Source organism: Lissotriton helveticus, chromosome 7, assembly GCF_964261635.1.
Source record: "Lissotriton helveticus chromosome 7, aLisHel1.1, whole genome shotgun sequence".
In the NCBI taxonomy this organism is placed as follows: Eukaryota; Metazoa; Chordata; class Amphibia; order Caudata; family Salamandridae; genus Lissotriton; species Lissotriton helveticus.
In genome coordinates, this window is record NC_136068.1 from 1,299,445,184 (window position 1) to 1,299,459,580 (window position 14,397).

Consider the following 14,397-nt stretch of genomic DNA (forward strand, 5'->3'; position numbering starts at 1 on the left):
ATCGCGAATACACAAGCTCCTCGTAGACACCACACGACATGACCACTAAGATACCCAACACGGATATAAAAATTATTATGATAAACAGCAGGGGCATATACCACAGCAAATAAGAGATATGCTGTCAATGCATATATAAAGAGACAGCAAGCACAGATAGCTCTCCTACAGGAGATGCACTTGTCAGCGATCGAGGTGGATCGCTTACATAAGAAATGGCGGGATATTATCTGTGCCACCACATACTCAGCATACGCCAGGGGTGCACTAATATGGATACTGCCTGGGATCTCCTTCGGGGAGCAGTCGCATACTATAGATAAAGAGGGTCGATATTCCCTGATAGAAGGACTGTTGGAGGGTTAGTCAATACTGTTAGGGAGCATATACACTCCAAATGTAGACCAGGACCAGTTTTGGAGACACATTACAGGGGTACTAACCCAATACACCTCGGACCTGTGTAAGGCGTCTGTAAGGAGGTGATTACAATTGTGTTCTGGACATCCGTCTCGATAGATCCCATCCCTCCGGCGCACTCAGCGCGCACTCAGCAGCACACAAGCAGAGGGAACCATATCAAACATGGGTGAAACACTGGGCATTGGTAGACACATGGCGGGAGCGGAATCCAGACACTAGAATTTACTCCTTCCACTCCATCCAAACAATCTACGAGTGCGACTCGACAGATTCCTTTGCTCCACAACACTGCTCCCGGGGGTAAAACACACAGACTATCTGAGAAGGGTACTATTGGATCATGACGCACACATACTGACCCTCAGATGGAGGCCTCCACATTCCCCAGTGCCCACTTGGAAAATGCCGCGAGAATGCCTCACAGATGAGGTGTTTCACCACGAACACGGGGATCACATTCAAGAGCATTTCACCCTCAACAATGGCACTGGGACATCTAGACTAATTGAATGGACCACATTCAAAGTCGAAGCCAGGGGGCATTGTATACAGCAAATAGTGGGAGTACGTAGGACACTCCAAAGGTCACTGCAACATGCGGAGATGGCACTAGCAGCAATAACGCAACAAACAGATGCTGATGGCGCCACTCCCGACCAAATAGCAGCGGCCAAAACATCCCATGCAGAAGCAATGACGGACTTACGCAAATACAACTTCCAGGCATACGCCTCCAGGGTGCACAGAGAGGGCAATAGAGTGGGGACACTCCTGGCTTGGCTAGCCAAGCAAGACACGGATGTGAAACCGATTACGGAAAAACTCGATAAGGTCGGGACCCTTCAACACTCGCAAATAGATATTTTACGCACTTTTCACGACTGTTACTCGAGTGTCTATCGAGCCCCTACACACGCACACCAACATGAGATTACCCAGTTCCTTCACCCATTGCCTATTCCCCGCATAACACCAGCAGACAAAAAAGCATTAGACATAAAGATCAAATCCCCAGACGTCACCCACGCAATCAGAACACTGGCACATAACAAGGCTCCAGGAACGGACGGCTTCCTGCTTGAATACTACAGTACTTTTGCAGCCCAAATGATCCCCCGGCAGTAGCCATGTACGAGGACGCATTGGGCAGGGGTGAGCTCCCAGGCTCGCTCAGGGAATCTATTCTAGTTACATTTCCCAAACCACACAGGCTCCCCGCCTCGTACAGACCAATAACGCTTTTAAATGCAGACTGTAAAATATTAGGCAAAATCCTAGCAGATCGGTACACCCAGATCCTTGTGCCATTGATCCATCCCGACCAATGCGGCTTCGTTCCAAGGCGCAACACCTCGCAGAACATATGAAGGTTGTTTCATGTCCACGACAGTGCACAACTGCAATTTCCTAACGCTGTGTGTCTGATCTTGGACCTCGAAAAGGCATTGGATACCTTGCTATGGGCGTACTTCTTCGCCGTCCTTCGTAGAATAAAGTAGGGCCTACCCTGAAGAAGTATACACAACTCCTCTACAAAGGCCTAACTTCACGAGTGAGAATTGATAAATATATTTCCACTTCCTTCCCGGTCGAAAGAGGGACTAGACAGGGGTGCCCCTTGTCCCCCCTCCTATTCGCCCTGGCAGTAGAACCCCGAGCAATAAGGCTACGACAGGAGAGCGACACTAGGGGTATTCCGATAGCAGACACGGTGCATTGCGCATCATTGTATGCAGATGATCTTTCGATATATGTCAGAGACGTCACAAGTGACCTCACTCCCATATGGGCGACATTACGAGATTTTGCGGAGGTCTCCAGCTTCAAAATCAATTGGGCCAAATCCACGATCTATCCACTGAGCCCACATCTAGCCCCGCTCTACATATCTGTTGGAGCTCACACACTTGCCTGGAGCACTGCCCGAGGACCTGTACGAAGGGAACCACCGCAAGGTACTAGCGGGGATTCGCGCGGCGGTGGGCTTCTGGAAGACACTACCTCTGGCCCCCATTGGACAAGTAGCCCTCGCAAAAATGATCATGGTCCCCAGACTCCTCTATCACTTCACCAACCTCCCTGTGATACCGCCACACCCCTTCTTTAGGGAGTAAGACACACTACTAACCGCACTGATCTGGGGAGGGGGTAGTTATAAGGTGGCCTTAACCACACTAGACTTGCCCACAAATCAGGGAGGGCTTGGAGCATCATCCATTGAAGCATATTTTCTGGTGGCTCAACTCCAATGGTTGTCACACTGGATAGCGGAGCGCCACATAGGAGAAACAATCACAGAGGAGGGTCGGATATCCCTCCCAGCAATCCGGAGGTTACTAATGCCAGGTATGAAGCCTCTTCGCACTTACCCCACCTAAGTATCCATAGCCCAAAGTGCATGCTAAAAATCCATCGTCTGTCCAGGGGGAAACCCCCTTACTCACCTCTGCTTCCACTGGTAGGGTTCCCCCAAAATGATAAATTCTATACCACTCGAGCCCTTCAGGTGTGGACTGATCATTCAGTCACAGAGATGGAATCCCTGTTTGAAGACAGACAGCTAAGGACATATGCCCAAATGGCCGCTCACTCTGACCTACCCCCGGGCCAGTTCCTACTTCACAGGCAACTACTAGACAGTAGTCGATCCGACTGGGACCTCAATGAGGTGGAGCCCCCGACACACCCTGTGATACACACTATACTGCATATGGGGGCAGGAAGACATTTAGTTACCTGGCTATACAAAGCCATTCGGGAACTGATCCTCCACCCATTAGACTCACTACGGCAGACATAGGAAGATGAAGCGGGACGGGTATTTAACAATAAAGAGTGGGGAAAAGCCCTAGAATATCCCAAAAAGGTCTCCAGGAATGCGACTTTTAGAAACATTCAATTTAATTTCCTACACAGGGCGTACCTCACCCCACACCACCTTCACCGTTTTTATCCTGACACACACTTCGCCTGCCCCCGCGCTGCCAGACTCCTGAGGTGGACTTCAAACATATGTTCTGGGACTGCCCCGCCGTCCAGCAATATTGGGACAGAATACATCAAACCTTCAAAGTGACGACCAACATTCTAACTATGTGATCATGGGAAGCCAGTGCCCTTGGAATTTTCCGCAGGCGGAAAACCGAAAAGGTTCAGTACCGCTTCGCCTCATTAAGACATTCTCTTAGCAAAAAGGGGTATAGCCATGCACTGGTGGGCCCCGGCGGAAACCCCGAGGAAGCCTGGATAAGGGCCATGAAGAAATGGGGTGCGGCGGAAGAAGAGGTACTAAGGTATGAGGATATGAGGGGAATACAGAAACACCCCATATCTCTAGAGTGGGCACAATTATTGCATTAATTTACCCACGAAACAACACAAACGGTATCACAGGTAGCCTCCCAAACACAGACTCCAGCCCCATCCCCCCTGAGACCGACGGATGATATTGCAAAACCAGATGCCTAGAGCTGGAAATGTAAAAGGGCAGCATTTTGCAACCCCACCCACCAGGTCAGACCAACCCATCACGACTCCTCCCCATGCACACGATGATACACAGCGTACCAAAATCACGGCCAACAACACAATTAATACATTCTGATAGCTCTGCAACAGCTTTCCCAGTTCACGCCCAAATTTAATAGTTAAATTCCTACATCGGTGGTTAAGAAACCTATGGGTTTTAAACGGGAATGCATGCACCGAACGTCATACGAGCATTTACAAAATCGGAATGTGAGGGGAACACATAGCAAACCCATAACCGCAGATAACGCACCCAGCCGGGGGCTTGTAAACATACTAGTACAGAATCAAATGCTAGACACGGGGATATCACCCAGAGTGTTTTACAGTTCTTTGTCTGAAATGTCAGATATGCACTAAGGTTATGAATTCTGTTCTCCACAGTGATTACTCAACAGATCATAGATATATGTTAATGTATTATAATGTCATGACGTCAATTGATGCAATGAAATGCAAAATCCCAATAAAGAAATGTAAAACAAAAATAAAAAGTATTACCCATGGAACACAGAAGCATGATACTCAAATCCCTTCAACCACTAGGCTGTCTACTGTTCTTTGTCCTAAGGAAGACCCGTCATGACATCTCACCTGTGCATACCATAGGATAGAAACGTCAACAGTTATCCCTGCTCATGCCCCACAACCCACTCTGCCTTAAGAAAAACAGGAAATAGAACTACTGAGCTAATTTGTAAAAACTGGGACAGATGTTTCTTTTTAAGTCCTGCATTCTGTATATTATATGTACACTTTATGTAATATAGCACATGGTCACGGATATCACTTTGTTCACGTATTTCCCCTTAATTACATGTCACCTTGTTGAAAATCGGAATTATTCATAAATGATAGCCAGTAAATGAATTAGTAAATATCACGTATGGAAATAACTCGCCTTTGTGTTTTTCAAAGTCTTGAAAGCATTTTAATAAACTTCTACTTTCCTTTCCATAAGTCATCCATAATTTTAAGAACATCTTTCCATTTAATAATTACATTCTAGTAGATGTCTTTTCCTTCATTTCACAAGACACTGATTGGTGCAATTATATATTTTGTATTCTGTCAAGAAGTGCTCTGAAAATCAGGCGGAGAAAGCCAATCATTTTATAAAGTGTGTACATCTTTATGAATTTCTTGGGGTTGGCAGGAGGATGTCATGGATTCACCTTGTGAGGTTTGCAAAAAAAAAATTCATCAGCTATTACCATCCGCAGTACTGGAAATGAAAGTTTGAGACGGACCAGCTTAACTTACGCTGATTTCTCCTGGTATTTAAAAATAGAACCTTGACCCTCGTCCTTCCAAACATGTTCCTCACAAATAGTAAGTGAGTGAGTGGTAAGGGAGCAGTGGGACTAAATGGAAAAACTGCATAAAATAACTGAGGTGGGGCAAACTATTCTTCCTGCCGATAATCATGTCAGGGGGGAAAGTTCCAAGGAAACAAAATGACGAGAGACATTAGATGAATTTCGAGTCCTTTCAGACATAGCGCTACAAACTATGCTCATAAGCTCTCTGCTACATACAGGATGTTGGCTGTTTTCTTCATGGTTTATTTCTGTCAACTGGACTTTTCCTAGGTTAGCAGTTCAACCCAGATTCTGATAATTCTTTGAAACTAAGATTTTTCTGTGATGTGTGATTATGTAGGAATATGTATGGTGATTATTACATAAGCATTTTAATAGACTTTCAATTACAACAAAACAAGCCAACTATTTCAAATATTAGAAAAACAATTGCACTCAAATCTGTATTCCTGAACTCAACTAATTTTACCTCCGATATCACTCTCCCCGACATGCTACTAAAACAAAAACTATGCTTTCTGTTTTCAAATGGTATTCACACTCTTCCCTATATCTCACCCCTCTTAGACAATGCTAATAAAGCATTTTGTACTGCACTTCTGCTATTTTAAAGGCTGTACGTAACAGGTGTTACTTTCAGATACTTCCCAGGTGGATCTGCTGAGGGTATGAATCTAATGCAGTAGCTGCAATACTGCCAAACGAGGTGGCCCACCCTACTGGGCAGAAAAAACTTAATACAAACCACCACCATGCAGGTTAAGAAATGAAAAAACAAATAATCGAGGCAATCCACCTCTGACCACTCATTTAAAAGGAGCCTTACAGCTCAAATCTTCCATTAAAGCCAAACAAGCAAGAGACTCCCCAATCCACACTTCCTTCTCACTTACAAATCAATCTCGATTTAGTCTTCTAAACCACCCTTTATGTACAGCAGTATACTGCTCCCCAGATAGGGTTACACTACATAAATACCAACATATAATCATACAGGAAGCACCCTACAAAGGCCCATTTTATTTGGACAGGTGGGGCATATGTCGTATTACTGCGAAACACCATCCCCCCTAAGATCCTAGTCTATTTCAGCCATCTACAAAGAGGGTTTGTCTGAGCAGTATTTTATTTTATTTATTTTTATTTTATTTGCTTATAGAGCGCCTGACTAGACCCCCGAAGGGGTATCTCCGCGCTATAACTGCAGATGGAGGTAAGAGTAACAATATAATCAGAAATGAAGTAGCGTTAGTAGCTGGGAAACAGATAGGTTTTTAGATTTTGTCTGAACATTAAGTGGTTAGTGATTGACCTTAGTTCAAGCGGTAGTGAGTTCCATAATATGGGTCCAGTGTGGGCCAGGGCACGGCCACCTTGTCTGGTTTTCTTGATTCTGGGTGTTTTAAGAAGTTGCTGGTTACTGGAACGCAAAGAGCGTCCTGGAATGTAAGGCTGAAAGATGTCAGTGAAATACTTAGGGCCTATCCCCAGTAGGGACACTCACTTGCACTGCTTGAAGGACTCCATGGCTTCCTTCCAATCCTGCTGCTCAAAGTACAGCATTCCACGGTGGTACGCCCTGTATGCCTGCAGAGACATGAACAAGATTAAACAGAGGGGTTACAAGGGAAGAGGACCAAAGTGACTTTAAATGCTACAGAAAACAAATTCAGTTAATGTTATCTTTCATATATTAGGTTTGTAATTGTGCTGCCTCAGCCCCGGGAACACTGGAGAAAAGTAAAGACAGGCTAAAGCAAGTGAAAGATATTGTGAGGAGAGAAGGACAATGAAACATGATGCCCAATGATCCAAGACGGTTACACTTGTTTTAGATCAGTGCATCAGAATGCTGAAATGGCCCGTTCACTTGAAATAAAAAGAATAGACCTACTCAATTTTTGCTGATGAGTTCAAAGCAAAGTGACACATCTAGACATTGCCCCAGTGTCAATAACAATAAAGGAAACAGAAATCCAACCTGAGCCTCCAGTTTGGTCTTCGCATCAACCCGCTCACTTTCACACAGCATCTCTAGCTCTTCAGCACGCTTCACTGCTTTGCGTAGACGCGACAAGAGATGGAAGCGCTTTCGAGGTTCGGTGTTGGACTCTTGCTTCAACTGCATGGCGTAGCTCCATGCCCGCTCAGCATCCATAAGGATAAGCAGCAAGTACCTGATAAAGAGAAGTAAGTAGCAGATCCTTTACTAAAAAAGAGAAAGACCACAAAGCCATGTACTCTGTCTATTCCATGTATACGCTAACCATGCATATTTTGTTGGCTAACAGTCATCAATACCAAATGTTGTCCTAAAGCTTTTTTAATGTGTAAAATTTGCTTTTATCACCATAGGCAAGAACTACAGCATGGACGTTTTCGTGACAGATGATGCAGGCGCTCACACAACCAGAATGGCGTGTTAGTGTCCCATGTCAGTGCACGTCTATTTCCAGCTCACTGAAAGAAACTTTGTGGTATTCTCTCAGCCTGCCGACGACCTCCTTGCTGCCCAAGTCCAATCTATATTAACAGTCCCGGGAGCACAACTCATAGGTGTGGCTATTAAAGAAGGGACCAGGGTTCACACCAGGCAAGAATGAGTGATGTGGATAGCTGCACATTGTTGCAACAGCTATTGCAGTTGTGGTTACCTGTAGGAGTACAGCAGCTGTTGACCAGTAGTAGTGGATAGTTATCTTTCACAAGAATTAAAAACAACTGGGCAATAGCTGTGCATGGTGATGCCCATAACAGGGCAGCAAATATTACAGTGTTGAAGAACAGTCACAGAGCAGCACCTATTATAGCACTACTATTTAGCATAGAACAATTTAGAAGCAGAAGTGCAAATGTTCAGCACATAATCAAGGCAACAGACACTGCATTACAGTGTAGAACATTAACATGGCTAGAGTCACTGTACAATTGTAATTGCTTCTATATAGTGCATACTCCCCTGGCAAGGCTTCGAAGCGCTTTATGGTTGGACACATGTATTATCCCCATCAGGGCGTTTGTTTTTCTCTCGGTTCAGGATATCACAGCAGTGAGCAATGAAAAACATCTTTTCAAAGAAGCAGCCTTCCATTCAACCAACATCTGCATATTGCCAGCTTCCACAAACAAGCATTTGCAATGCAGTTGGTCTCGCATTAACGAGAGTTTAAGTTATTGGCATTGTAAATGACAATACCGTTTATTTATCTGTTTTGAGAATTAGCACATATATAAAGGCATTATCATTTACAATGTCAATAGCTCAAACTCTTGTAAATGCGAGACCTATTTTATTTCAAAGACGCGGACGCCATTGTTCCGGGCTGCTTGGAAAGTGAAAGCTTGCATGACGCGCTGAATGTTGCAGGAAAGCATGAAGTGCCTGCAGTAGGAGAAAATAGTACTTACAGACTAAAAAAGACATACCGTTTTTTAAGCAAAGGGCAATTAACACTACAGGGAGCGCTTTATAGACAATTTAACTTCCTTATTAAAAATTAGAATGTGTATCCCCGATTACTTTAGCGCCCAATATCCAAACTGACTATTTTGAATCATTTGTTTTCCCTCTAGATCTAGTCAATGAAATAATAAACATTTAATACAAAAAATGTAGTAAATATGTTCACTAAATAATTACTTGGGAGACGTAGTAAAACTGAGTCGCCAATAACGTCCACTGTTGACAATTTACCGCTCAAAGTGCTTTTTAAACCGTTAGTTGTACTTCCCCCACCTATGCCACAGCTTCATGGGACTGCAAGATGAGCAAGATTGTTGTTTATCCATATGGAGATTTCCTAGACCGATTAGCGCGGGGACGCTCCAGGGTAACCATGCGCTCTATAAATCCGCATCCAATCGAATCCAATCTCCTTTATTCCCAGGAAAACAGGAAGTGCTCTGGGGCTCCGAAAGACACAGCCTGGTTTTCAACCTCGAGTCTCCAAGAAGAGGGGGATAAATTGGTTTTCCTAGGGAGATGCCAACGAAAACTACGGAGGCAAACTAAGTATTAGAAGGCGAGGAAGAAGATGCAAGGTGAATTAGAGTAAAAATGAGAGTGACAACTTGCAGATAAGGGGCGGATTAAGAAACGTGTATCTGAGATCAAGAGCACTTACAAACAGAACAAGCATTTGCAATGCAATAGGTCTCGCATTTACGTACGTTTGAGCTATTGGCATTGTAAATGACAATGCCTTTCTTTATGATTTGGTTTTTAAAACATAAATAAAAGGCATTGCCATTTACAATGCTGATAGCTTAAACTCGAGTAAATGAGAGACCTATTGTATTGCAAATGCTTGTTTTTAATGGGTATATGGTATATGGTATAGCTCCTTGTTGGGGGGAGGAGGGGGAGGGAATTGAAGGGGGATATTGTGCAAACAGCACGTCCTTGCCAATGTCACTCATTATTACCACCCTGAGGTGTGCACTCCACTCCACTCCCACAAAGAGCACTGCATTTTTAGCTGTGCCCTTTGGTTTCTTGGCCCTCGCTGGAGTGTTATACATATTTTCAAGCATTGTACATATATAGCACAGTAAGTCAAATTAAGGATTGTTCACAAATGCATACCAATTTTATCTAATATTAAATGAGAAAGCGCTAGAAACAAAATCCAATTTCACTATTATATTTCCACCCTACTAAGAAATAACAGAGAACACTGGTGTTGTCTTGAGCATCAATGCATCTCAATCCTTTAGATTGTTTGTTACTTTTTACAACAAGGAAAGTGATCTTTATAATATATTTGATGGCTTGAATCCTTCTTTAAGCGAAAAAGGTTTTTAGTTTTTTCAGCGCTTTTGGCATTTTGCATTGTTACTAACAAACTTTTTACCCTAACTATAACCTGCTGAACTTCCCTGTTCTAACTAAATTGTCTGTTACATCATAACATTTATTGTGAGCTCATAAAAAGTTTGCAAAAAACGCAAAATGCAACAAGGGAAAACCAAGGAGTCATTTCCTAGCCTTTTGTGCTCTGTAAGGAGAAAACTTAAACAAGCAAACAAAAAACAGTCGCAAACTTCATGGGGCACAGTTGACACACCCGGTGGTGGGAATGTGCCTGCCTCATCAGCCACTTTGTGAGTGTAGCTCTCTGTGGCAATCTGTTTTTTATGTATTTAAATGATAGGCCGCCTGTCCTTGAGCAATTAACCAGAGCCATTTAAAGAGATAAGAAGCTCCAAGCCCCTCTAGTGCCCAGACAGGACCCAGCTGTAGCGGGATTAACTTCCCCTATGGAGTTCAAGCAAAAACGGGTTAAATACATCCCTGCTGTGACTCAATGCCACCTAGTAGGCCCCTGCACACTTATGTTCCTATATTGTATTGTAATTGCATTTATATAGCTCTTACTACCTCCAACGAGGCGTCAATGCGCTTATATGTCATTTTGTTTGACAAGGCTGTATCAACTGAACTGCGCAATTAGCATATTACATTTGTTGTAGGAGCCACATGCCTGCCCTGGAGATCTATATAAAGTATGTGCGTCTCGATTGTAAGTGACTTCCGCCATCTTGAGTGAGCTACACTCATTTGTATATTAAGAGCACGAGGGGCATGTAATTAAAGTATTGTCTTCTCTAGCATGCCTTTTTTTTGCCCATCTGCCTTTATTTCGCTGCTCACACAACACCACATCTTTGGATGATTTGCCCTTTGCGCTGCCCATCCACAAGCTGGCAAATGGAAGCAGCTGACGTAAGCGCGCCGTGACCGCGCACCATATGCGTGCACATCTCCTGTCCGGGCATGGAAGCAGCTAACGTAAGCGTGCCGTGCCCGCACACCATACGCGTGCACATCTCCTGTCCGGGCGCGTGCACATCTCCTGTCCCCCTTCGGAAGCAAAATTGACGACAATAGATCTCGCCAAGCGAGAAGCGCATGTGCTGTTTTGCTAGGCGAGACCTAAAAAATGGACCGCCTGTGACAGGGCATAAAACAGAGCCCAATAGGGACCTGTTTCGAGGCCTCCTTTAAAAAACTGCTGTTGCTTAGCACCGGTAAGACCCAGCCCACTTAAAGCCCTGGGAAGGTGAATGCATCAGGAATGGAAGCCTAATTTTTCTGGAATGGATGGTTAATGTCCCTGGAACTGAAGATGAATACCTCAGCAGGAATGGATGGTGAATGTCTCCGGAATGGAGGGTGAATGCCTTAGGAATGGATGGTGAATGCCTCAGGAATGGACGGCGAATGCCTCAGGAATGGACGGCGAATGCCTCCGGAATAAACGGCGAATGCCTCCGGAATGGACGGCGAATGCCTCCGGAATGGACGGCGAATGCCTCCGGAATGGACGGCGAATGCCTCCGGAATGGACGGCGAATGCCTCCGGAATGGACGGCGAATGCACAGGAGAACTAGTAGCCGCGTATGCAGTGACTACTGACACTGAAGTTATAGAAACACACCGTATTGACACCCTGTCTGCTCAAGCAGCAGAGCTAGTTGCTCTGACCCAAGCCTGCATACACGCCAAGAACCTGAAAGTTAACATATATACAGATTCACGCTACGCATTTGGAGTCGTACACGACTTTGGAGTGCTCTGGCAGGAGAGAGGTTTCATGACTTCTCATGGAACCAAGATTCAGCATGGTCTCCTTATTCAAGCTCTGTCAGATGCTATACACTTACTGACATCTATCGCTATCATGAAGTGCAAAGCACACACGAAGGTTACTGACACTATTTCCCAGGGTAATGATCTAGCAGATCGCACAGCCAAGCTTACAGCACAGACACCAGATATACCAGTTAACAAGACACCAACATCCATTCTAGAACAGACTACTTGTATGACAGTTAAGGACCCCACTCAAGATGTCATAGATATCCAGTTACATGCTACTCCCGATGAAATCAAGAAATGGTCCGAACAAGGAGGGGTCCAGACAGATCAGGGATGGGTAATGAAGGGAAAAGCCACATGGTTTCTCCCCGACTCTATGGTTCAAGTCATTATCAATACCGCACATAGTCCAGCACACTTAGGAGAAAAAGCTATGTTAGACAGTATCCAGAACATTTGGTTCAACAAGCATTTACGAGCTGCAGCTAAGCAGAAAGTCCGTACCTGTATGATATGTTGCCAGTTCAATCCAGGTAAAAGTGTTCCGGTGGAACAAGGTGGATTCCAGCCCCCTGACCACCCTTTTGAAGTCCTCCAGATGGATTATATTCAGATGGAGCGATGTCGAGGTTTCAAGTATGTCCTTGTAGTTGTATGCGCTTTGTCCAGGTGGACAGAAGCATATCCAGTCCCAGATTACACAGCCGCGACCACTGCCAAGCAGTTGGTTCGTGAATTCTTCCCCCGCTATGGACTCCCAAGGGTCGTATATTCTGATAACGGCCAGCCATTCTCATCTGAGCTGATGAAACACGTTTCCCTGTTGTTAGGATACCAGTGGAAGTTCCATTGTGTACGCCATCCTGAAGCAGCCGGTCTAGTAGAGAGACATAACCAGACCCTGAAAATCCGCATTGCCAAAGTCTGTCAAGAAAAAGGTGTAGACTGGCTGGTAGCTCTGCCAGTCGCTCCGTTTTATATGCGCATGGTCGCACATTCCAGATCAGGTCTGTCCCCCTATGAGGTCGTATTTGGCCGCCCCCCTAATATGTGGGGTACACCTAGACCCCGAAGTATTACAGATGTTTCAAGTAATATGCTGACAGATTACCTAGCTTCCTTGATGTCTGCCCTACACTCTTGTCGTTCACAGGTTGCCGCCGCATTTCCAGACAATACCGAGGTGGCACCGCATGAAATCGTTCCCGGAAGTCTGGTTCTTGTAAGGAACTTTGATCGTTCAAGTCCGCTGGAGCCTCGCTGGAAGGAGCCAAAGCAGGTCCTCCTGGCCACCCGTACTGCCGTCAAGCTGGAAGGCAGGAAGGGGTGGGTCCATCTGTCTCACGTAAAGAAATTTTATGGACTAAAGACTGTTTCCAAGAACATTTCCGAGGATTTTAAAGACTGCCAAAGTACTATTCTCAAGGACTGTCCCGCAAAAGACAATGATACAAAACCCTCCCTGTTAGAGAAAACTCCGCAACAGGAGTATAAATTGAAATTAAGGTCTAGTAAAATAAGTCAGCCAGTTTGATTGTCTAAGTCCTCCCCTAGGTGAAACGGTTAGACCGGTTTCTGACATGTATAAAATAGACCCCCATAGAGAGAGAGTTAGTGAGAACTCTAAAAGTTGCATTATTATTTTATGTTTTCTGCTATATCTCAGCCTTATGATTGCCTGCACGAGTTATGCATTTTATTTATGTTTTCCACTTTCTCATGTAAATAAGACTTCTAATGCTACAGTAGAACACACGTTTAGTGATCTGCCTCCTCATGAACTCTCTTATCGTCTTGCTATGCGAAATAATTCCTTTATCCGCATGTTACATTATTCACACCAGACCAGCAATGCCACTAATTGTTGGGTGTGTGGTCGACTCCCCCCTTTCCAGACACCGAAGGGAGTTCTGCCACTATTTCCTTATCCATTTTCACATACTGGTTCGTGTGGAGCATGGTCCACGTTAACATTATCCTCAAATGATATGTCCTTTCTTAACAGTACATGTTTTCCAGGCAAGCAAGGTCTTCCCCACAGAACAGGGTTAGATCTAGAAAATGAAGTTTATAATTTGGGTAATTATTCTTCGAATTTTATGGTCTTGAATGTTCAGTCTGATACTACTCCAGTCTTACCTGCTATGTCAGTATTACCAGTCAAAGGCGAATTATGTGTCAGAAATAATGGTTCCGTACATGTAGGACATAGTGATTGTACTACTATTGTCAAGTATAGTGACAGCAGGAAATCTATTTTCAAAGCTTCACGTCATTCTTATTTTGTTTGTGGTCAGACCGCATATGTTCGTCTGCCCCTCGATTGGGAGGGAACCTGTTACATTGCATTCCTTCTGCCACCAGTTTTTCTAGCCCCACCCGACTATCATAGGAATTCCCACCTAGTACATACTAGACACAAGAGAGACCTCCCGATTGTCGATTATACTGAAACTGCTCTAGAACAATACATAGATATCAATAAAGGTGTCTTCCCCTACTTAGGTACTGTCGTGAATAGT

The 14,397-nt window shown here is 44.5% G+C and overlaps 1 protein-coding gene across 1 annotated transcript in view; it reads right to left on the reverse strand.

Annotated features, from left to right (window-relative positions):
- The window catches only part of SRP68 (signal recognition particle 68), a 344,507-nt gene that overhangs the window by 273,222 nt on the left and 56,888 nt on the right, over positions 1-14,397 (reverse strand). Inside the window, exons 4-5 of the mRNA XM_078654565.1 lie at positions 7,255-7,450; positions 6,778-6,860 (exon numbers count right to left, since the gene is read on the reverse strand). Of these exons, the coding sequence (XP_078510691.1) occupies positions 6,778-6,860; positions 7,255-7,450 (279 nt within the window). The remainder of the gene's footprint in view (positions 1-6,777; positions 6,861-7,254; positions 7,451-14,397) is intronic.